Source organism: Pseudorca crassidens, chromosome 5 (genome assembly GCF_039906515.1).
Source record: "Pseudorca crassidens isolate mPseCra1 chromosome 5, mPseCra1.hap1, whole genome shotgun sequence".
NCBI classification, from domain to species: Eukaryota; Metazoa; Chordata; class Mammalia; order Artiodactyla; family Delphinidae; genus Pseudorca; species Pseudorca crassidens.
The window spans coordinates 124,000,757-124,025,358 of NC_090300.1; the positions used below are offsets into that span (position 1 = coordinate 124,000,757).

General features: G+C 37.6%; 1 protein-coding gene across 3 annotated transcripts; it reads left to right on the top strand.

Moving 5' to 3' along the window:
• Positions 1–3,180: 3,180 nt before the first annotated feature.
• Positions 3,181–23,892, top strand: CHODL (chondrolectin). 3 transcript variants are annotated; one of them, XM_067737285.1, is made up of 7 exons: positions 3,181–3,702; positions 13,724–14,033; positions 14,173–14,330; positions 18,085–18,171; positions 20,040–20,142; positions 21,804–21,882; positions 22,473–22,588. In XM_067737285.1, exons 1-7 carry the CDS (start codon positions 3,624–3,626, stop codon positions 22,473–22,475), a joined length of 819 nt encoding a protein of 272 aa, XP_067593386.1. In that variant the 5' UTR covers positions 3,181–3,623; the 3' UTR covers positions 22,476–22,588. The 3 variants fall into 3 exon arrangements, with proteins under 3 accessions (XP_067593386.1, XP_067593385.1, XP_067593387.1); XM_067737284.1 differs by lacking the exon at positions 21,804–21,882 and having other exon boundaries at positions 22,473–23,892; XM_067737286.1 differs by lacking the exons at positions 3,181–3,702; positions 21,804–21,882 and adding an exon at positions 3,924–4,002 and having other exon boundaries at positions 22,473–23,892.
• Positions 23,893–24,602: the final 710 nt, after the last annotated feature.

Below are 24,602 nucleotides of genomic sequence, written 5' to 3' on the forward strand. Positions count from 1 at the left end.
TACCTGTCTATGGTACTTTGTTACAGCAGCCCAAACTGAGTAAGACAACCACCTTTGTCACTTTTTGCTCTGGAACACATATGAGTGAACCCAGCTGAGGCTGAAGCCACTGTACAGAGTTGCCCAAGTGAGAAGCCACTGAGTGCAAATCAGTACCTGTAATTCAGACTGTCTGTTCCTGAGGCTTATTAATGGGCACACAAAACAGATGCTTGCTGAGAATTGCAGACGTTTGAAAAGGAATAGGGAGAATGAAGGAGGAGGTTGTATATTTGGGGCATACAGATTCCATAGTGTTTTATTAAGGGCCCTGATGTCACTTTCCAAGACTTTGGATTCCAGATATTTTTGCTCAATTGATGTTTCAGAGCTTCTGGAGATGCATTGGTTGACTCTGCCTGAGATTTCTTTGGGATCACTCTTGTTGAGATCACCTTTCTATTCTGGGCCTTGAAGAGTAATGTTTTAGGTTGTTGAATCAATGTTGAACTCCTTAGCCTAATCAGTTTGAAGTTCTCATTTGAGTTGCTTTTTTTTTTTAAAACTGGGCAAAGAATCTTGACTTGCAACAGACCTCTCTCCTGATTTGCCAGTCACCAGTCACATGGTCTTGTCACACCTTGGTTTCAGGGAATGTGAAAGCCCAGCTCTACACATGCACAAACATTCTTCACATAACTTCAGGTTCTCTTGGTTACTCTTGTGGGAGCCCTCATCTCCTGATTGATCCAAAAGCAGTTAAATTTCTGGGACTAAAATATGTTTGCTATGAGAAAGTAATTTGTCTCCTGTGATGCCTTGTGCGTATTCACAGGAAAAAACAATGAAAGTCATTTGTTTAAAAAATTAACATTTGTTGCTTTCCCCTAACTTTCCATAACTTTGTATTTTTGAAAAGGAATTTTGCTGATATTTAAGTTTGTCTCCTACTATATGCTATATTAAAAAAAATTAAGACAGACACTCTCTGCCCCATGCTCTTCAAAGAGAATATCAAGTACCACTAATATTCTATACTTATGACTACCCAAAATGTGCTCTATGAATTTAATGATGATCCATCCAGATGTTTTCTGTGATGGAGAAACAAATAAAGAACCTGTCTTGTCAGCTGGTCTCCTCAAAACATCATATCTGAAAAGAGCCTTTAATGATTTGTTCTGAGAAGTCAAACAGCTACCAGAATAACTGCTAAGTAGCCCTAATTAATGGGCGTGGCCACCCTGAACTGATATAATCATAGCCTAAAGATAAGAAACTATACTAGGAAGCCTGTGCAACCATATTGAGGATATAGTTATTAATATAATTTGGATTTTCTGAAGTATGAAAACCATGGGGCTCCCCCTTGCCAATAATGGCTTCAAGGACTTGACGGCTTTTTAGGCATTAGGGACATTTGGGGGGTTATCCATATGTGGAAAATTACACCCAGTGCTTCTATTGTAATCCACTGGCATTCCTTCCCAAACAGGGACCTTTCCATGATAGCTCTGAGCCACATGATTATCTGGGAGTAGGATGGCATGAAAGGAGCTCCCATTCAGAACCCTACCTAGTTCTTCAGGCACCTGGAGCAGTCATCCAGGTCATCAGCCAATGAGGATCATCACACTGAACCTGAAGGTGGCTAGAGAATTCCTGCAAAAATCCCTAATTCCTCATTCCTCCAGGCTAACCACGATACTCATTCACACTTTCTTCCACTATAGCCTTTATACACACAGTCATCATTACATTTCTTCCTCCACACTGGACTCTGAAGGCACCTGGAACAAATTTCTGACTACAGTCATACCCAGTGACACTCTATGACATGATTTACAGGGCTGAGCTTACATATACCTCCAATTGCTTTGAGGACTTAATGTTTTTAATTTTCCATTCAAGATCCCAGCAATACCTGTTTCTTTTGGACCTTTAGCTGGTGGAGAAACTCACAAGATCCATATCCTTTACATGATTTACCAATTGCCCATGGCCCTAGAATAAATTATCTTTAATATTTGTATAAGGAAAATAAAGTAATAGACAATATTATAATTATTTTGGAATTCTGCTTTCTTGAGTAGGGTGGATTTAATAATCCTTAAGATCTTTCCAAGTGTTAGAATTTCTTATTCTATATGACTTGTCTTTACTATAGAAAGATTGACTTTTTTTTCCCTAAGAAAACAGTCCAACAAGTGTTGAGTGTACTCGTGGCTTACGAAAACAAAAGACAGGGAGGTGCTGTAAAAACCAAAGGATTTCAAAATCATTAAAACCAAAGGATTTCGTTTAACAAATCCTGGTGCATTTAAAGCAACATAATGGCAAAATACCAATTCTACTGAAGCCCATTATGAGAGCCTCCTCAGGGTTCCTATCATGGACTAGATATAGATAAAACTCTCATGGACTGTTTTTCAATACTCCGGGAAAATGCAGCATCCTTGGGTGGACTGTTATTACAATAAAGACCAAGTCATGTTATGGAAAAGTGCCTTTGTAGGTTTTAGAATGGTTTGCTTCTGATGTAAATCCCAGGTCACTGATAGATGATTACAAAGAAATACATACCTTTATGTCCAGGAAATTCCCAAGTATTCAGAAAATTTATTTTATGTTGATGGTTTTCCCTAGAGCTACAAAGACTGAGATTGAAATCATTTGGGAAAACTGTTTCAAATATTCTCTTTAATTTACTCCTTGGCAACTTAGTCAAACAGCCTGCTTGGAAGTAATCTACTTGCAGAACCTAGGTGGAGAAAAACCTGCCACACTGTATAATTCACGGAGCATGTTTTGGCTCCCACTCCGCCAATCCATTTTAAATAGTGGCTAGTGCCCTGCATCTAGCAATACATATGAGCAAACAATTGAGCACAGAAAAAAAAAAAAAAAAGGCCCCACAACTTGGCATCCCCGTGGACATTAATCTTTGAGAAGATCAAATGGATCCAACTTTCGCCAGAGTTTAATAGCAAAGCTGTCACATTTTACACAAATGAGTATCCAGTCGTCTAGCGAATGGAAACAGGAAACCGGGAGGAGCGGAGAGGAGGTGGGGCCGCTGACTGGACTGTTTGCAAAGTGGCTCCTGTTTTTAGGGGAGGGGCCGGGATGCTCCGCATGACAGGAGAGACGAAGTAGTTAAAAATTATTACTCGCGAGGGGCTGGAACCTCGGCATGTGGGTATATAAGACGACGCCTCCAGCGCAGAGCTGCTGCTTTGCTGTTGCGGGAGCCGCGACCAGGAGGTCGCATGGGCCCAGCCCCTCACTTGCCAGAGGCCGAGGAGAGGCGCCAAGGGCGCGGTGGGATCCAAATCGAGGCTCCTGCCTCACCTCTGGGATAGACACGGGACCCCCTAACTTCTGTTGCCTCTCCCGAGACGCGCACCCTCAGGGTCGTGCGCTCTAGCCCGGCACACTCGCGCGCGGCACCAGCGCGCCCGGCGCCAGGTCTGGCCAGAGGCGATGCGTGCAGGGGGCCGGGCAGTCGGGTTCGGGCGGCCGGAGTAGGGCCCCGCGGGGAGGCAGGGAGACAGCGGGGTTAGAGCCCCGGCTGCGCGGCGGGCAGAGGCCCCTTCGCTCCACGCCACACCTGCTGCCGCCGCAGCCGCCGCCGCCGCGCCGCGATGAGCCGCGTGGTCTCGCTGTTGCTGGGCGCCGCACTGCTCTGCGGCCACGGGGCCTTCTGCCGCCGGGTGGTCAGCGGTGAGTCCGGGGCCATCCGCCGAGCGCACGAGCCGGGAGAGAGGGCGGCGGGGCGCGAGGGCGGTGCGGACCGGCCTGTCCTGGGGTGGAGGCTCTCCGAGGGGTTGGAAACCCGTGCGGGGTAGGTAGGGGGCCGGAGGAGGCAGGGGGGAATTGATTGTATTCTGCTTTCTCCCCAGCCCCACTAAACACACAGAAAAGTTTAACTGTTTTGGAAGCGCCAGGTTCAGTAGCTGAGAAGCGAGCCCCGCTTCATACTGAGCAGTACAGCGTTGTCTAGGACTAATGTCGACTTTCTTTGTAAGAGAGTTGGCCGCAGGGTAGGGCTGGTACCTGTAGAAGGGGTGGGGTACGGCGTAGGCAGAGGGAGCCCAGAGACAGAGGAACCGCTGCAGAAATGCCACCCCATGTCGTCCTGGCTCGACTTCAGTCCTCGCCCGCACAGGGTTCACTCAGATGATTTCCGAGACCAGACCTGTTCGCCGTGTGGGGCTCACAGACCCAGGGGCATGCAGCCTTTGTTCTCAGGAGGGCTGACAAAGACCAGGGGACTGGTTGTTGTGTGAGGACGCCCTTATATACCTCATTCCAAGTTGGGGACTTCTCAGAACATGAAGTCTGCTCGAGTTGGGTTGAGGTGTACATGGTCATCGATGCAGGTTTGTGCACACAGTGGGTGCCCAATTAGGTCGGTCGAGTCAGTGTAAGGGAAATGGATCGGAATTGGCAAGCTTCCCGGAGCTGGCTTTGATTTTTCTTTTCCTTCCACTTTCATTGTCCTATTGTTGAGCAACTCGTGTTGCATTCATTCTCCCTTACTTTTGGGGAAGATCTCTTAAAAAACATAAAGATTCTCAAAAGCCTAGGATGAATGAACAGGACCTTACAGGAAAATTGAGCATGGCTATCCTTATTGAAATCTCTTGTGATGCTAATTAAAGTGTTGCAATAAATATTTGTTGAATGTATGTGGGCATGTGTTTTAAGTGTGGGAAGTTTTTTAATGTAAAAAGCACAAGTTCCTTTTCACGTTCTGTGCATCTGTGTAACAGGTGTCACTAGAGGTAGAGGTAGATGACAGCTAACAGCAACTTAATCAGTAGTGAAACTAGACCTTTAGAAACTGGCATATTAAGCTTAATCGTTACTGATCTTCCCTCAGCAATGTGATGTTCTACATCTTCTGAATATAATCCTTCAATGTCTGGTTATCAATCACTCTCCACTAACATTTTGGCCCTCAGGAGACACTGGAATTAAATACATTGTGAAATGTCACTTGGAAGTGCGTGTTGCTTACATTTTTTTCAGGCTGTTATTATTATTCATTTATAAAATGAAAACTTTACAGTATCAAACAAGGAGGTTACAAAAGCCATAGCATTAGATCCCATTCCCCCTATTTTAGCTTAAAAATAAGTTCACCATAAAACTCATCTGAATGTGTAAATTACTTATCTGACTGCCCTTGTCTCTGTCAGATTTATTCTTGCAAATGAATTAACAGCAGAGATCAGGCTTTGAGCATAAGGTGTTTCTTAAACACATAGAAACACTTCATTGACTTAAATAATATCCACTAGGTATATTCTTATTGTATGCCTTAAACTTTGCAAAGGGAGAAAAAGAATACATAAAGTTAAAAAAAAAACTTGAAAAAATTGTTGATGAAAAGTTTATTTTGTGTTCTATTATTGGATAAATTGCTGCAAACCTTTTGCTCTGTTTTCCTATTAAGTATTTATAGGCATCTTGTAGGTGCCATCTGGAAAATTTCTAATTAACTGAACATGATCTATTTGATTTAACATAAATGATGATGTTTACTTGATATTAAAACAGTTATGTTTTTTCTTATGAATAATTTAATTGTCTTTGGCCTTACAAACTCACATTGAAATCTAACCATTAGAAATTGATTTGTGATTTTATCCTTTGAAGACTAATTTTTTATAATATGTATTTCAGCCATAATGGCATGAGTACAGAGGAGTTTAAAGCCTGACATTTTGGAAGAAGTAGGTCTAATGTCTCCCTGGTTGATGTTAAGCTTTGAGAAGTACATAAACTTTTTCATGCCGTTAGGGACCATTTACCAAAATTCTACTCAGCTGTCTGTCAAGTGAAACAAACTCTTTGGAGCCATTATTAGGAGCATACTTACAATATATGGAATAGATTTTCTAATTATTGAATATCAGCACAACCATTTATAATTTCTATTCAGTGTACCAAAATAATCACTGCAGAAAAAAAGACAGGAACTCTCAAAATAATGCTTTACAGCAATTCTCATTTTAGTACTTTATTCAATAAGATACTTTCTGATACTTTTAGCTACACCACCATTTTTAAAGTTGAGAGCATTATTTATAAATGAAGTGAAAATATTTAAATGAGAAATAACATTTCAAACATCATCATAATCTGCCCCATAAGATTTAATAGCAGCTAGCAGTAATAGAAAAGTATTTGTGTAGATTACTGGCTATGCTTATTTTGATTCATGGATAGGCAATAAAAATATAAACTATAAGGATAATGATCAAATATTTTTTTTAGTGAATTTGTGATTCTAACTTGGGAACTACTTTTAAGGTCTTGAACCTGTACTGATTTGTTGTACACACAGATGTGTAGAGGATATCTCTGGGGTCTGCCATCATTTAAATCTGTGAAGTGACTGGTGGGTAATGACACCTTTAGAACAAAAGTAAGAGGATTTTACTTTTGGGTATAAGGATACATATGAAAAAGAAGAGTTCAAAATTCAGGTCTCTGAGATGGGAGGATATGTTTGAAGAGCACATGCATATTCTTAAGCATTTGAAGTGTTTTGAAGTAATGTGTGTGTTTGTTTTTACTTTCTCTTTTTAGTGCACACAGCAGTGATCCATCAACCTGTTTATGCTGCAGAAAGCATTAAGTGTATTTCATGGTACCTCCATATTTCTGCAGAACACTTTAATATGTATTAATTTGAACTTATTTAAATTGGCAAACATTTTATTTAGAAGACTGGACGATTTAGACACTTCCGTTTTGATCATGCGAATGCCACAGAATATTGCAAAATCATGGGTGGTGACCAGTAACCTAGATCAAGGGAGATACAAAAACTTTTTAAAATTAAAAAGAAAAAACTGCTGAGTGTATTCCAGCCTATGGTACTATTTTCCATGACATCATCAAAAGCATAAAGTGATGACAGTGCAGTTTTCAGAGATGCAATTACTTTAAGTATCTCTTGGGCAAGAAAGGAACAAATTAATCTTATTACCAGTCATGTAATAAACTACACATTCACCATAGCCATTAATCCTTAACGGCTGTTTTTCATCATTTTATGGTTTTGTTTTTGTAATTCTTTTTCTGGAAGATGGCAATATCTGTTACATTAACATTAGAAAGTGGACAGTGTTGTATAAAGGTGTCCAAAGTGGAAATTCAGCTGATGGTCTCACTAGCAATTTTACTTTCTCCAACCCTCTCTCTTCTGTTAGGTACTTTGCACACAGGTGGACGGATGGACACAAGATTGTTTCTTTCACTGTTTTAACATATTACTGATAATGTAACACAGCCTGACAATTTGACTCCTTGTAATTGGGAAAAAGTTCAGTTGGGACCTTGTTTGTTTTACTTGGAAAATAGAAGGGCTAGATAAAAAAATCATTAAGGACATAAAGGGTCTGAAAATCTGAGATAGATGTTCCAATATGGATCCTGTGTCTAAATGTTCAGTAAAAGAAAATCTACATTCTGCTTAGAAACAAACCCTCAATGTACAACCCCTAGTATATGTTAGCCATCTGGTATCAATAACAGACCAATGCTGAACGTGGTAACATAGGTCATAGTAATAATGTACATATTAATCAATCCCTTTATTCATGAAATTCTTCACCTTAGAAAAATATATCTGAGACCTCCATGGAGGCAGCATAGAAATCTGGGGACATGTATGAACTGTGGAGCCAGTCTGCTTGGTTCTAAACACTTTACCATTTATGAGCCATGTGAGTTTGGCAAATTATTTAACTTTTCTATGCCTCCCTTGCCTCATTTTTAAAATGGGATGAAAGCACCTTCATCACAGAGTTGTTGCAGGGTTAAAGGGGTTCAAACACAGTAGTGCAGGTTGTTTCATGGACACAGCTGCCGGCCAGGAAGCTGTGAGGGGGCGCTCAACGCGGCAGTCCCTGTGCCTGCAACTGAGGCAACCTGGAGGAGAGCATAACTTTTTCAAGCTGAGCAGCCTGTATCACCAGGAGAGATCATCTTTCCTAATTTACCCAAAGGTGTGGATTGTGCTAGCAGTGAGGCCCTGCACACTAAACTATTGATAAATGTCAGGCTTTTTTTTTTTTTTTTTTGGCCATGCCACATGGCATGTGGGACTTAGTTCCCTGACAAGGGATTGAACCTGTGCCCCCTGCAGTGGAAGCGCAGAGTCTTAACCACTGGACAACCAGGGAAGTCCCCTGTCAGGCTATTATTATTGTCATTATTTCTTTAAAACTCCTAACCACTCTCACTTTTTAGGTGAGAAAACTGAGGTCAGGAAAGTTTAAATAATGTCCCCAACGTCCCCACAGTTCCAGTACAGTTCTGGGATTCCAAGCCAGCTCTTAGTGATTGAATGCTTGAATTCTTCACTCACGCAGTTTACAATTTATCTACTTGGTTTACAATTTATTATCTAGATCTTGATTTCAAATACTGGATTAAAAAAATAAATTTCATACCCTTCTCAGAAAGTTTGTGATACTTCCCAGGTGGAGATGTAGGGCTTGCAGATGCCACCATCATGCAAACAATGACCAAGACTACAGTTTTGGTTGTTTATCAATATAGGAAAACGGATTCGAGCACAATCTTAATAGTGCACTATGCAATTAATTGCATTATAAAATTTCCTGAAAAAATAAAATTTATTATAACAAAACATTTTTATAATGAAATGTCTTAAAAAGTAGGTGTAATATTGAACACTGAAAGCAGAATACTTATGGTTGAGAACATTCCCTTTTTTAGTTTGAAAGTTTTACTATTGGAGGTCATGTCACATTGTATGTTGTAGTTGCAGCATATTTATTCCTTTGATTTTGAGTAGAGTAAGAAAGAATTATGAAAAACAAATTATTCTGTGGGATTCTAGTAAAATGTCCAAAGTCTGGTCAGTCTGCTTTGGGGAAGATTTATCATGTAGGTCCTCTTTTGTACAACTTGGTTTTTTTCTTTGCAACTAAAGGTAGATCATAACTGAACAACAGAAATTCATAATCTTCCATGTTTTTACTGAAAAATATGATATAAATTCAATGCTTATTTAATTTGACAATATATGATTATAGTGTGAGGTATAAGAAAAATGTTCTTACTTTCATAACTAAATGAAGACTTAACTTCCAGAAAATTGATAAATATAAGCAAATCAAAGCCAAGTCATAGATCCTTTCTATTCAGGAAGAAAAAAGTAAACTGCCATGACTTTATGAGTTTGGCCCTGCTTTTACATTGTTGCTAAAAGCATCGAAAACTCTGCCAATATTTAGCGCTAAAGGAATTTTCATGACTGAGAAAAAGGACAGAATTATCTATGCATGGAAATAGTAGCAGAATCTTAGCTGTGATAATGATAGGAATATTTATTTTAGTAGGCAATACTGAAAATTATCTCTAAATTAAAGTGCATGTGTATGTATGTAGTTGTGTGTGAGTGTGCGTGTGTGCATGTGTGTGTGTATGTATGAAACCAGGAGGTGTAGAATCCTGGGTGAAAGGTCTTTCTTGCACATAAGCCAACAATCAAGGGAGGTTTCCCACTACAGGTGTTAGGTAACATTTAGTAAATTATTGTTAGACAGTATCAAGGTAGCCTTAGTGTGATAAAAACTACTCTATGGTTATCTGAATATTTTATGGGGGGTAGGATAGTAGATGGAAGATTAGATGTAGTAGATGGAAGACTAGCTTTCTGCTGGTCAAAATAGTCGATGGAGGATTTTATCTGAATATAATATTTAAAAGTAAGAGAAAAGGAAATTCTCTATGTGATCTCACAGAATGAGAAAGGAGCTAATTATAAGTGTTCCCTAAGAAGATTAGCCTTTACCGAAGTGGGAAAGTTGCTTCGAGAAGATCCGTATTAATGGGACTTTTCTGGGAATTAGGGCAACATTTGTTTCCCAGCTGTTGGGAGTTCCACTGCTATTACAGCCAAGTGTGATCAGCTGAAATCGTGGTGAGCAGTTCAGTAGCTGCTGTTTCTGCTGATTTTGCTGCAACTTGGACCAAAGTTGCACCATAAGGTGGAAATCAGTAGTAAAAGAGAATTGGATATGAAGAAATTCCCAGTGTCAGCTTTAACTGATTTTATATAGAGATACCATAAAAACTACAATGTATCTATAATTTCCTTAAAACTGCTTTGCTAGATCTGAACTGCTAGTGACTTTTCAGTTTAAAATTTGTGGACACAGCTGATATTCAATTAATGCACTTTGGAGTTAATATCTGTCTGTAGTTGGTAATTGGCCACTGTCCTGATCCTCTGAGATTCCCCCTGCTATGCAGCCACTACAGTCTGCATCCCCTCATCTAAGACCCTTGGACCACTCCATCATCCACAGCCAAAGCGAGGATGCCCGGCATAGAGAGTGCCAAGGCTGGCTGTGATCCAGGGCTTGTGCAGTATTAGTTCTTAATTATTTTAAATATAATCCCTGTCTATGGATTTTTCTTTAATTATTATTGTTATTATTTCTCTACAGACTAACATTTATCTACAGATTGACATTCCTAGTACCTAATAGTGATATTAGGAATTTCTACAAGACACTTAAAGCTCTCTTATGTATTTAATTAGAAGTGCTATTTTAATTTTATAAATAAGGTAATTTTCATCATCATTCTTGTATTCTCACCATAAGTAATAAATCTCTGCTGCATTTATTTTTAGTATGTCAAAGATAATGAGAAGAGACTTTTAGCATATATGTCATACCTAGGCATTTTCCGAACTTGTGCTGGCTTTGTTACATAAATAATTTTTACTCATTAAAACTTCTGGCTAATCTTTTTTTTTTTTTTTTTTTTTAGTTTGGCTTCTTTCTATTATCTTGCAAAACAATCTCATTGGTCAACTTAATATTTCACAAGTGCTGGAATCAAATTGAAGTCTGAGAGTTCTTGGAGTAAAAAACTGAACAAACTGAAAACTCAAGGGAATGTAGTCCAGATATATTTTGAGACTTAGAAATATGAAAAAGATGTAGAAGATAAAAATGGAAACAGAGCTTGCTTTAAAAATACAGGGATAAAAATCACTAGGCTTAATGACATTGCTAGAGTATTTCCAGGAACAACCATTTTAAACAATGAAGACATCACAAACCCTAATAATAAATTAGGAGAAGTTTTTAAAAAATAATAATTTTATTAGGATCAACCATTGGGACTTCCGTGGTCATCTCTCCAGGATTATTTGTTTCAGACTGGTTTGTCCTCTTGACGTCTCTTTAATTCCAGTTTCCCCGTGGTCACTCATAGGAGCCTGTTATTTTTCATTAACAATTAGTTGGGGCAGTCTCTTAATTTGTTCTTATTATTCAGTGTGTTGCTCCTGGGTCCAGATCACAGTTAATGAGACAAAGAGGACAACTGGCTGTCTTGCTTGCATTGCTGGAACTGCTCTGTTATTAGTTGGCTGTTCTCAGCAGTGTCAACTTATTGAATGCCTATTACTCAGACACTGTTGTGAGGTTAATGGCCTTCCACTGCTTTCTGCTCCCTCCTGCCTCTAAGTGTCATCACCAGTCATTAATTGCTGATTCTGGGGGAGAATGGATGTGATACCGACGCTGGCTCAGTGTGATATACTGTAATTAAGAATACAAAGCTTGAATGCTTTACTTTTTTTGCCAATGTTTAAATATAATACACCCCCCCCCAGCCCTTCACTACTGTCAAATTTTCTTGATTGGCTACAAAATTAAATGCGTAGTGAAAAAGCCTTCAATCCCAACAAGAATTGTAAGCAGTGAAACTATGCCTTGATTTCTTAGCATGAAGTAATTTGCCTTAATTTTACATAAAATACTAGATAGTCTATTTTCCAAGGTCAAACCTCAAGCTGAAATCAGAGGGACTAAAAGGGTAGTGGAAAGCTGTGGACAGCAGGCTGGGGTTAAGGAACAGTGACAGAGAGGGATCCACGGCAGTTTTTAAGGTTGACAGCAGAGATCAGAGGTGAACGAAGGAAGCTAATGAAAAACAAAACAAAACAGCGTGACTGTTCTGGAGATTGCGTCTATAATCTTGGCATACATATTTGTGGTAAAAAGAGATAGGTGTAGGGCTTCCCTGGCGGCGCACTGGTTGAGAGTCCGCCTGCCGATGCAGGGGACACGGGTTCGTGTCCCGGTCTGGGAAGATCCTACATACCGCGGAGTGGCTGTGCCCGTGAGCCATGGCCGCTGAGCCTGCGTGTCCGGAGACTGTGCCCCGCAACGGGAGAGACCACAGCAGTGAGAGGCCCGTGTACCGCAAAAAAAAAAAAAAAAGAAAGAGGCAGGTGTAAACAGTACAACAATAGGAATTCCACTGCTAAATCCTGTACACTGTAATATCCCTGTTACATATATGGCTGTATTATGACCCAATATGATCATTCATATTTGTAGTTATGTCACTAAGTAATTAGGAATATTCATTGTGCTCAATTCCTAGAGGTATGTGAAATTCAATTTTAAGAGGGCTTTTAAGTCAAACTTTCATTGCCTATGTATTTAAGTCTTCACTGATGTAGTCTGAGCAGTATAGTGATGTCACAGCAATGAAGCTTGATAATAAAAGGTGATATTTCATTAAGAGATCTCAAGAATTATTTTAAGCTTAACTTGTGGTTCCATTTAATATCTTGACACAAATTTATATTCTCTATATAGTGACTTCTAAAATCATTAATAGATATCAGGATAGATGGTTAAACTGAGTGCTGTAATTTATAAAAACCTTTAAAATACCAGTGAAAATAAAAATTACATTTTCAATTTCACCTCCAAATTCTGAGTATTCTATAAGTACTCTAGCAAGTTAACCTGTCACTTCTAATACAATATTATATTAATAAATTGGTTTTTAAAAATTTATTTATTTTTGGCTGTGTTGGGTCTTCATTGCTGTGCGTGGGCTTTCTCTAGTTGCTGCGAGCGGGGGCTACTTTTCGTTGCAGTGCACGGGCTTCTCACTGCGGTGGCTTCTCTTGTTGTGGAGCACGGGCTTTAGGCATGTGGGCTTCAGTAGTTGTGGCACGTGGCCTCAGTAGTTGTGGCACACGAGTTTAGTTGCTCCACAGCACATGGGATCTTCCTGGACCAGGGCTCAAACCCGTGTCCCCAGCATTGGCAGGCAGATTCTTAACCACTGTGCCACCAGGGAAGTCCCCAATAAATTGTTTATTATTAGTGTTACCTTCATTCTGACTTCTGTTAACTTTCAATTTTAATGTATTTGCTCTCAGATATATACAATAAAAACAAATATTTACACCTTAAATTTGCCACTTTATTTAAATTTCAATTATTTAAATGTATTCACTTCATGATACCTTATGTAAATTTGCTTTTTTTACTTGTTTTTAATAATTCATTTATGAATTATGATTCTTATTTCATAATTTTGACCTTTTAGCTTCCTTTACTGTGAATACCTGACATTTTTTTAAGCTACTTTCACTCACTGTGGTGTCAGTTTACAAAATCTAAGCCAGGAGAATTATGACGTCCCTTTACAAAAATTTCCTTTAAAAGTTTATGTTACAAGTTTATTAGGGAATCAGTTTGCTTTTGTAAATTGAAATAAGAATCTAGAAAATAAACTTTATGCAGTGGTTCAATGGGAGAAGCATTCTTGGCATATTGTTTCTGTTTTGATTGGTTCTTTCATTTTAATTTGTAGTAAGTAGCATTATGAATATGGTTCAGATAATCAGTACATGGGCATCTTTTTTCTTCAGGCCAAAAGGTATGTTTTGCTGATTTCAAACATCCCTGCTACAAGATGGCCTACTTCCATGAGCTATCCAGCCGAGTGAGCTTTCAGGAGGCACGCCTGGCTTGTGAGAGCGAAGGGGGAGTCCTTCTCAGCCTTGAGAATGAAGCAGAACAGAAGTTAATAGAAAGCATGTTGCAAAACCTGACAAAGCCTGGAACCGGAATTTCTGATGGTGATTTCTGGATAGGGCTTTGGAGAAATGGAGAGGGGCAAACATCTGGTGCCTGCCCAGATCTCTACCAGTGGTCCGATGGAAGTAGTTCCCAGTACCGGTGAGTAGGGATCCTGAGGACGCAAAGGGGGCTACTCAGAGGGCAGAGGACAAAGGGAGATTTCTGTTATCTGTAGAGGATGTCAGAATAGAACAGGCGAAGTCACTGAGAAGTGTTCCTGCTGCTCTGTACTTGGCAGAAACTGGTATACTGATGAACCTTCCTGTGGAAGTGAAAAGTGTGTTGTGATGTATCATCAGCCAACAGCCAATCCTGGCCTCGGGGGTCCCTACCTTTACCAGTGGAATGACGACAGGTGCAACATGAAGCACAATTACATCTGCAAGTATGAACCAGGTAGGAAGCATTGTAATTCCGTAGGAGCAGATTTTGTGCATATTTGCTTATATTAAGTTTTATCTTTAACCTTCACTACCTTTGGCTTGTTTTGTTTTTCTGCTGTGAAACATGGAATTACTTTGCAGTTTGATGACAAAGTATTGAAGCACACTAGGCTATAAAGCAAACTGCCCTATGAGTTAAATAGAAGGGAGCAACTAGAAAACATCCAGAGGGGTTTTTTTAAGAGAAAATAATTATTTCTAATATTAAGGCCAAACTGTGTTTTTGTAAACAGATTTTATGAAGAATAAATATCTATTTAAAAATATTTCAAAATTTAGTATAGTGTGTGTGAAGTAGGTGTAAGACACCAAAGCACCTGTAGGTTTACACATCTGATCCGTAGTTCTTTAGATTTTCTGGTGAATTTAAGGGAAGCAATCAACATTCTCCTGGGACATTAGCTTATCATTTCATGACGTGTTACTTGGTTTGTGCTCCTCAGTGAAAGTCAGAGAACCATGGTGCAGAAAAGTAGGGGCGTGTGCCTCGTTCTCCGCGTGATCCTCATTCTTTGGAATATGCCTCGGCAGGCAGTTCGCTTTTGTTTGAACTCTCCAACTTATTGCCGTATGGAGCACGTGGGAAGATCGCACTGACCTGAGCTACGCTAGTGTGGTTTCCTGCTGAAATAGTAAATTTGAGTTCCTTTGACTAGAACAACTCAACTGAATTGATATCTGACCAAAAGAGAGACTAATCAGAACGATGTAAACTCATCGTTTTAATCATCAAAGAAAGTCAAATTAGATATTTAGGCTATGAGGATTTTTTTTTTTTTTTTTTTTTTTTGCTGTTTTCCTCTTTTCAGTGTTTGGAAGTTTCATTTGAACTCTTCCAAGGGCTGTCTGCTTGACCTCATAACATGTGTGCGTGGAAGGCAATTACAATCAAGTACTGCTATTTCCATTATTCTGTTGAAATTACATGAGTCTTCTTCTTCTCATAAGGCTGTAAAGCACAAGGGATTATTTGGATTAGATTTACCCTTCTCTTATGTTTATCCTGTTCTTGAGTATATTAGCCTACTTTCTTTATCCCTGGTGAGTTTAGTCTTTAAACCTCTTGGTTGCTAAATGCATCATTACCCTCCTAGAAGCCTTTGCAAAGCTATATCTGTTACACACTTAGGTTCTTTGTCTTAATTTTTTTCCTAGAAAAATATGAAGTTGAAATTCTTTGATATTTTAAATTTGTGACACTGTGTGCTTGAAACTATTAAATGAAACAAAGTATATTACAGCATATTCTTAATACAATATTATCTTCATTCTTTGAGCTTTTAGGTGACCCTTTGTATTTTATTTTATTTTATATCATATTTACCACATTATTCAGGTCACTATTCCCCAGAATCCTCTTGTTTTGTATTAGGTAGTCTAGGTTTATGTTACTCATGGAAGAGCATTTTAGACATAAAATTAGTTTTTCATTTATCTTCTATATTTTACCTAAATCTTCAAATACCTATAGTTTTTTAACAAGATTCTTTCACGTATTTTTTGTTTTTGAAGCACATGTACACTTCTACAGTGTAAAAGTTCCTAGAATTATTAATGTATGGAATTTTTCTACTTTGTTTTACTTTAAATATTTTCATTTTTATATATTTTCTATGTAGTTAACCTTCTTTCCTTGAGCTTAGTGTCTTATTTATGAAGGATGTTGGTTTGATTAAATTCCTTGCTTGTATAGTCAGTGCTTTTCTGATGGTAAGTAGTTAACTTCTTTGGCTCCGGATGCGCAGGCTCAGCAGCCACGGCTCACGGGCCCAGCCGCTCCGCGGCATGCGGGATCTTCCCTGACCGGGGCACGAACCCTCGTCCTCTGCATCGGCAGGCGGACTCTCAACCACTGCGCCACCAGGGAAGCCCAGTAGTTAACTTCTTAGTGGTGAGGGGATTGGAGGATCAAGTAGTGAGACTAATTACAATTTACAGATTATTTTGAACTTTTTTCTCCAACTATACCAAAAGTACCACGTGAACTTAGTCTCCTGCTTCTGTTCCTGCGTACTGTCTAATAGCATGGCTACTGATATCCAAAGTGGTAAAAAATTAACCTAGCTCTACAGAAACTGAATAATTCACGGCTGAGTTTTCTCACTCTCTTCTCCACCTTTTTTGTTGTTGTTGTCACTGTTCTGTGCATTGACTATCTATTCTTTGGGTCTATCAGTGTTAACCAAAGACATTTTAAGGGGATACTTCTGAATCTGATTTTTATATTTATTAAAATTACATTAAGTACTCTTTTTTTTTTTTTTTTTTTTTTTTTGGTGGCACGCGGGCCTCTCACTGTTGTGGCCTCTCCCGTTGCGGAGCACAGGCTCCAGACATGCAGGCTCAGTGGCCATGGCTCACAGAGGGCCCAGCCGCTCTGCGGCATGCGGGATCTTCCCTGACCAGGGCACGAACCCTCGTCCCCTGCATCGGCATGCGGACTCTCAACCACTGCGCCACCAGGGAAGCCCACATTAAGTACTCTTGCTCTTAGACATTAAAAATAGTATGTAGGAGATTATGTTTCTAAAATTTTGTTACTTAATCGGCAGTTGCAGTAAAGTTTGTTAAAATATTTTAAAGATAACCAGTTCTATGTTGATAAATTGCATAATATCTGTATTATTTGTTCAGCAAATACCAGTTGAGCACCTAGGGGCATAGAGTGTCTAAATTCTGTGTAGGATAGGACTGTGTCAGGCAAAGTATCAGGGTAATATACGTGTATCAGAATAATAAATATTATTATAGGATGGTGTATGATTAAGCTTCTAATGAATAGAGACTATGTGACCAAATTAGAGTAAACATGACATTAAAATGATTTAATATTCTAAAACTAATGTAAGATGCTGCATGTGTTTTTTTCTTTTCCAATGATTGACAAAAATAAACAGAATTATATTTTTGGAACAAATGAAAACAAATTTACAGGTTATTTTCTTAGTAATTCAATTTATTTTCTCTGAACTATTAATTTAATTAATAGTGCCCTAGGGAAAAAAATAATTAGGCAAGAGAGCAGTACCAGATCATTGTAAGAAATTTCAACAGTTTTCAAGTGTGTGACAATTAAAGAAATCTTGCCTCATAAAACCAGGGAAAGAGACAACTTGCAAGCCTTAATTTATGATTATTTTTTAAAGAAGTAGACACTATTGGAAAGCAAATCTAAGATGACATTGTTTGTAGGGGACAGAAATGTGCTTTAGAACATTTTTACTTGAATCATCAATTCCAGGTGCAGTCCATATGCAGTTATCTGCTGCTTATTGTTGTGATGAGAAATCTAAATTATACACCAATAATAGTACAGAAATAATCCTGCTGGTCTTTGAATCGCAGTTAGTGTCTCATGTTATGCTCACCAATTCTTGCCTATCTTTTCCTACTTTTGTACCTCCTTTGTCATTATTACCTGTAGTCGGTTATCATCATCATAGATGCTCTGGATTGCTAAATGCAGTTTGGGGTTACAGGGGTTCACCCAGTGGATCCAAGTTGCAAAGAGATCTTTATTCAGAGGTAACTAAATGTTGACTTTATAGTTAGATCATTTCATATAAATTTAAATTCAAAATACAATTAGCTGGAATTTTTTTTAGAAATCAATGTTTATTTTGTTTTATAATAAACTTTTATTTTCATCTGCATTTGTATTTGTCTTATTTATCATTATGTATGACAACTGCACTTATTATTTACAGAAATTAATCCAACAGCTCCGATAGAAAAGACTTATTTTACAAATCAACCTGGAGACACTCATCAAAACGTGGTTGTTACTGAGGCAGGTAATTAGTTCACATGTCTCTAACTCACCTATCAAGAGAAGAAAATGTACTTTTACACTTTGCTTCACGTTGGCCCCAACTTTTCTTGTTGCTTGGTGAAATAGTGCACTAAATATAGGCCTATGGAAATTTACTTTAGGACTAGGTTAGAACAAATGATGCTAAGCTAGTTTTTGAATAGAAAAACCTATTTTGTTTTCTTTCTATTTTCACTTAAGTGGATGTATCTAGTACTAAACTAAGTATATCCTACACCAAAACGTGGATCCACAAGGATCTTCCCCAGTATGTAGGTGTTATGATGTAAATGGGTGCATTCAGTGGCCTATAAACAGTTGGGTACTGTTAAATGTTTAGGGATTGGCTGGGGTGGGCTGGGCTTAAAAAAGCCTTATTTGTAGACTTTGAGTTTTCTGTGGTGTGGATACTCCCACCCTGGTCAGTTTCAAGCTACCAAGTGACATCACTGAACAGCAGGTTGGGTAGTAGGCATCCAATGAGCTTTCAACTCTGTGTCTCCAGCACGCCACTGTCTGCAAAAGACACAAAATGCAATCCCAGTGCAAATCTCATGTTAGTCAAAAACTGCTCTTAGGATCCTTTAGGGGCTTGTTTTAGCATGGCCCTATGCCAATTGGACAGGAATATTAATTTATACTAGTTACTTCGTAAAGATTGAGCCAAAGTCTCAAAGTCTTTCCACAGGTGATGCAAAATCCATGAAAGAGTATGAAATACTTTCTTTTTTCTTTACTCTTATATGTAAAGGATCATGATGGTCTTTTGAAAAGGAAAGGAAATGTGTCTTGAATCCTTAAAATGCTTGCGGTCACTTTAACAGGCTCAAGAGTGGATGAAAACATAGCAGATTATCCCCAAAATACCCCATCACTTGACCTCAGTTAATTTTTCTTCTCTTAACAAAGGAAATGATGTGCAGTTAAATGGAGAGTTTGATCTAAGTCCTGTCCACTTTGACCAGAATTATTTAGATTAATTATGATGATGGCTTTCAATTTGCTAGCTCAATGCATAGTTTTCCAATTTGCTTTTCTTGTATGGACATGATATTAAACTTTAGCGCTTTTCACTTTCAGGTGTCTGATTTTAAAACCATTCAGAACATGTAAATCTAATTAAATAGATCAGTAAATAATTACATTAGGAATATTTACCCTCCAATGACATTGAAAAATTTTTTGATAAAGTCATTTTAAGCTGTATGGGACATCAGTGTGGCACTTTTTTATTTTACCAAGAATACCTAACGTTATCAAATGTGATAGAACAGGATTAAAAGATGATCCATTTTAGAATTTAATGAAGATCAAGTGTTTATGCCTCTGTAGTCTTATGTCTCTAGGTTATGACTCTATCATCATTTAATATTTACGTATTTTGGTTTAATCTCAGAGAGTCACGCGTATCATCATGGTACTGGGCTTATTAGTTAGGATAATTACATATCCAATAAATCAGCAATTATTTTAATCATGATTATTCTTTAATAATCAGTACTTGTTTCTCAAAGTAATAACTGAGAAGGATGAATGAAGCGAGATAACTGAGATTATTAATATGTTGTAAAAACCAGTCCCTATCTTAACTGAAGATTTAATAATAGTTTTGGAAATATGGACATTTAAGTGGAGCATGGCAACCATGCAGTATATTTTGTTTTTAATTTCTAATGAAACATGAATATATTATTTCATTAGATTATTCAGTATTCTGGGAAGAACTTTACTTGGAATCTTATTGATAATAATTATACTTTGCCTTAACTTTTTGGAAAGATTTTATACAACTTTCATGTCAGAATCCTGCCTCAACTATCTCTTTACGTTAAGACTGTTTTACTTTTGTAGGAATAATTCCCAATCTAATCTATGTTGTTATACCAACGATCCCATTGCTCTTACTGATACTGGTTGCTTTCGGAACCTGCTGTTTCCAGATGCTGCATAAAAGGTAAATAACTCATATATGCAGAGACAACTTGAAAAGTTTTAAATAGGTTTTCAGGACTCTTTAAAAATTTAGCATAAAATTATATTTTTAAGTTGTCTTAAGAAAGTTTTGATTTTCATGTCTGTCAGTACATACCCGTATACATAATCTAATAAAATATACCTTGATTATAGGATTATGAATTATCTCGTTTAATCCTCACAAGCCATATGAAGTAGGTATCCTTCTGTTTCCATTTTTCAGTTGAGAAGATGGTGGCTTAGATGAGTCACACAGTTTGCCTTGGGTCTCATAGCTAATGTGTGTGATGGACCTGAAATGTGAATGCTTATAAGCTCACAACATATGCAACTATGTTACACTGTCTCTTTTTATTAAATATAAGCATTAATGCTAAACCTTTCAATTCTGACCTCAAGTTGTATGACAGACTTGAGTTTTGTAAGTGAACTTTGTAGTACCTTTTCAAAATTTCAATTCATAGCTTCTGTTTTATTTCCAAAGGATCTTTTAAGTATAGGAACTATAGTATAATGGTAAAAATGGGTTACTTTTTAGTAGGCATCTTGAAATAAAGTGATATGTCTTAACAGCAAGATTCTTGAGAGTATTCTTTTATATCTGTTTACGCATACCCTGAGTTACAGGTGAAATTTTTTCATATGTGTCAGTTTGGCAATTAAACTAAAACATTAATGTATGAAATATAAATATGTATCAAAGGAAAAAGGAAAAGATGTGGATTTTAATTAGTGCGTGCTTGCTAGAATAAATTAGACATCTTTGTCAAAGTGTTTTAAATAACAACTGATTAAGAGAATGCTTCCTTCAGGGAAGGACCTGCAAATAAGTCATTTTTCTCTTTTGACTTTACTTCATCTTCTTCTTTTCCTGAAATGAACCCTAAAGAATTGCTAAGTAAAAATGCCCCAGAAAAAAAATTAAATAGATGTAAACTCTAAATGGTTCACATAATTTTTTTAAAGAATCCAACCTGTGATTTACTGGCTGTTTAAAGAAGACATTTTGAATAATGATAAATAAAGCCTGGCAAATTAATACTACCTATTGTGACATATTTTGTCCTCTTGACTTTCATATATATATATATATATATATATATATATATATATATATATATATATATATACACAACACACTTAAAATTATTTTTCAATATTTTATGCAGAATAAAGACAATAGTAAATATCTAATTTTTACCCTTAATTCCTAAGGCTATAGATGGAAAGAAAATTTATGATTACGACAAACAATGAAGTAGAGCGAGGATTTGATATAAATCCCCCCATAACCCAGCCAAACTGTTACAGAAGAGCTGTAAATAACAAATCAATTTGAAAAAAAAAAGGATTTGAAAAAAATTATGTAGACCTTCTCATTTCTAAAATTAACATTAGTAAAGTGCCTGTTTTTGGAGTTTTCTCTGAAGTTCGTTTTCCTTCTTCCAAATAGTGTGTTGTTGTGGAGATTCCGCTCATTCTCAAGTCTTCCAGGTTTTTATACTTTGAAGACCCGTGGAGTTTTCACTTGTTTGAAATTCTCAGAGTGAGAAAATAAATCAACATAGACTACCTCTGAAATTAAGCTGTTAGCGCTTAATTCATTCTCTCTTAGATCCTCCCCTTTTTCCTTTCTTCCAGGAAAGCAAGGAGAAACTTCATCAAAGACTCAACTCCATTGTCATCTGAATGCCTTGCAGAAAGTTTAAATTCCAATCTGGTACACATGATGGCTTCTGTCATTCCATGTCATGTTCAAAATAAGAAGTCTTGTTTCCTTAACTCATAATAACTCCTAAATTAAATAAATACTAATGCTACACAAAAGCCACATTAATAACTTAACCACCCTTTTGTTTTAACCATTTAGGAAACTTTCATGTTTTTCATAGACTTTGCTTGGCTTATTTTCCATTCATGTTAGATGACTTCATAGATAGAGATGTACTGATCTTACTTAATTGGGTGCAAATCTTTAAAACATATCATTTAGATACGGTAATTTATTAGTAACAAATTCACAGTTAAATTGAAGTCAGTTAAGTAATATAAAATTGTATGACTCAGGCTTGTTTAGGAAGACTTCATTTCTTTCTTTGAAGGAATTCTGCAATGTCTGATAGACAGACTGATTACCATCTTCACATACTGGAATAATCTAGAATTTTTTGTAGGAATGAAAAAGTATGCTGGTGAGAGAAGAAAGACGCTTTCATAATAAGGGTCTGACATGTCTCCAGTTGGACCAAGACATGCCTAGTTTGATAAGAAGTCTCAGACATTGAACTTATTACTTCTTCTGTTTTTCAGTAAAGGAAGAACAAAAACTAGCCCACACCAGTCCACACTGTGGATTTCAAAAAGCACCAGGAAAGAAAGTGGCATGGAAGTATAATAATTCATTGACTTGGCTCCAGAAAAGAAAATAGAGTTTTGTAATTCTGGATCTGTATAAGGAATGGCATCAGAACATTAGCTTGGAATGGCTTGAAATCTCAAAGGATGTACAAGATGAACTGTAAGCTCCCCCTTGAGGCAAATATTAAAATAATTTTTATATGTTTATTATTTCATTTATAAAATAACGCTGTGCTGATAATGGAGTGAGACATGCTTATTTTGCTAAAGGATACACCAAAACTTCAAGTAAATAGGATGGACCATGCAGATTAAATTGCTATGAACACATCAGAGAAGTATGTGCATTGGAAGCGGTTATTTTTGTTTCTTTCACCTTTCATAAGTTGTAATCTAGTTAATGTAAGGTAAATTGCATTGAAGTTTACAGTGTGCAAAATATTTTTCCTTTACATAAGTGTTAGATAAAAATGGACTGTTCTTGTATTTATTTTTACAGTGTTTCATTTTTAAATACATGCTGTTTTGATTAAAGAAATGTATCACTGTTGTCAACTGAATTCACACACACATAAATATATTACCATAGAAAAAGTTTCTTTTCTAGAAATGGCTCATCTTCTTTTAGTTTCTCTGCTTTGGGTCAGAGTAGGTTTAGGAAATCTCTTCAGAAATAAGAAGTTATTTCATTAACCGTGGTATAAATCTAGTCAAATATTTTACTTGGAGGCAAGAATTGTCTAATTTCAGTTGTGCAAGACATGTGCCTTACAATTATTTTGCATTTAAAATTCAACAGATTTTGTAATAACTTTGTTAATAGCTGTATAAACAATAATATACTCAATCTAGAGCAACAAAAGTGGCATACATGATATAAATCATATGTCTTCACGTATTGCCTATGTAACCACAAATAGCTCTCTGAGGGTTCTGGAATCGATTTGGCCCCTACCTTGCCAACAACACAAAGATGGTTGTGTGGGGTCTGGGACTGACCCTGGAGGCCGATACCTACAGAGTTTGTCTAAGGTTTTTCCTAGCTCCGTTTAGCCTCTGTCAGCATATAAGGCGGTTTTACAGTTGGGACTAGTTGAGTGGTCACCACTAGTGTGCAGTTAAGCACAGCACACTGACATTTCCGCAAGGAAAGAAACTGAATTAGTATAAAAATGGGTTGGAGGGCATCAATGATCACGTGTTCGCTGTTCACGTTTGGCTGAGAGAGTAAACTGGGGTGCCTCCGTCCTACCTTCTAGTTTCTTCAATGCTTGTGGCTCCTTCTTCTCAAGAGAGAGTTGTAACTATCTGGTCTTCAAATGTCTCTGTGCTCCTTTTAACCAAATAAAAAGTTCTTGTTTCTGAAGAATGATCATTGGTGTTGTCTCAATATCTTAAGTGAACAAAGTACAGATATGTTTGCAATAAACTAGGGGAACAAATGACTGTTTACGTGTGGTAAGAATGGAAGTTATGGTTGTACACTGTTTTAAACCTCATCTTTTCAGTTAGATAATGAAGAGCTTTCACTAAGGCAATTCACAACTCCAGTTGGTTGGCAAAATTAAGAGGCAAAATAGAAATTAGTGGGCATTGGTCCTTTTTCAGCTGCTCAGAGACTGAGGAAATAGGCAGCTGCGTTCTAAGCTTAGATCTGCCCACATTTAGCACTTCTTTTTCTTTTCTTGGCGACCCATCTTTCTGGGCAGAATAGGAGACCAGCTGCTGGGATCTACCTCTTCCCTCCAAGCTCCCACCATGCATTTCTTCCTTTAGTCAGGACTTGATGGAGGGAGACTAGGCTTTCCCCATCGTCTGTGCCACCCACAACTGCAACAGCTGCAGGGCAGGAGAGGCAAAGCAATGGGGAAGGGACTTGGTTTTGCCTTTTATCTTGATCCAGAGCTGGATTACTCTTCCGGTGTCAATTACTAAACGCATAAGTTCCTAGAGTTGGGATAATGAACTTCTGTCTTATTGGAAGATGGTAGAGAGACTGTCCTAAGGGTTCCTTAAGCTGACCTTTGAAAAATAAAAAGGAATAGATGTTGTATTTGTATTTTCAGAGCATACTTCTAATAA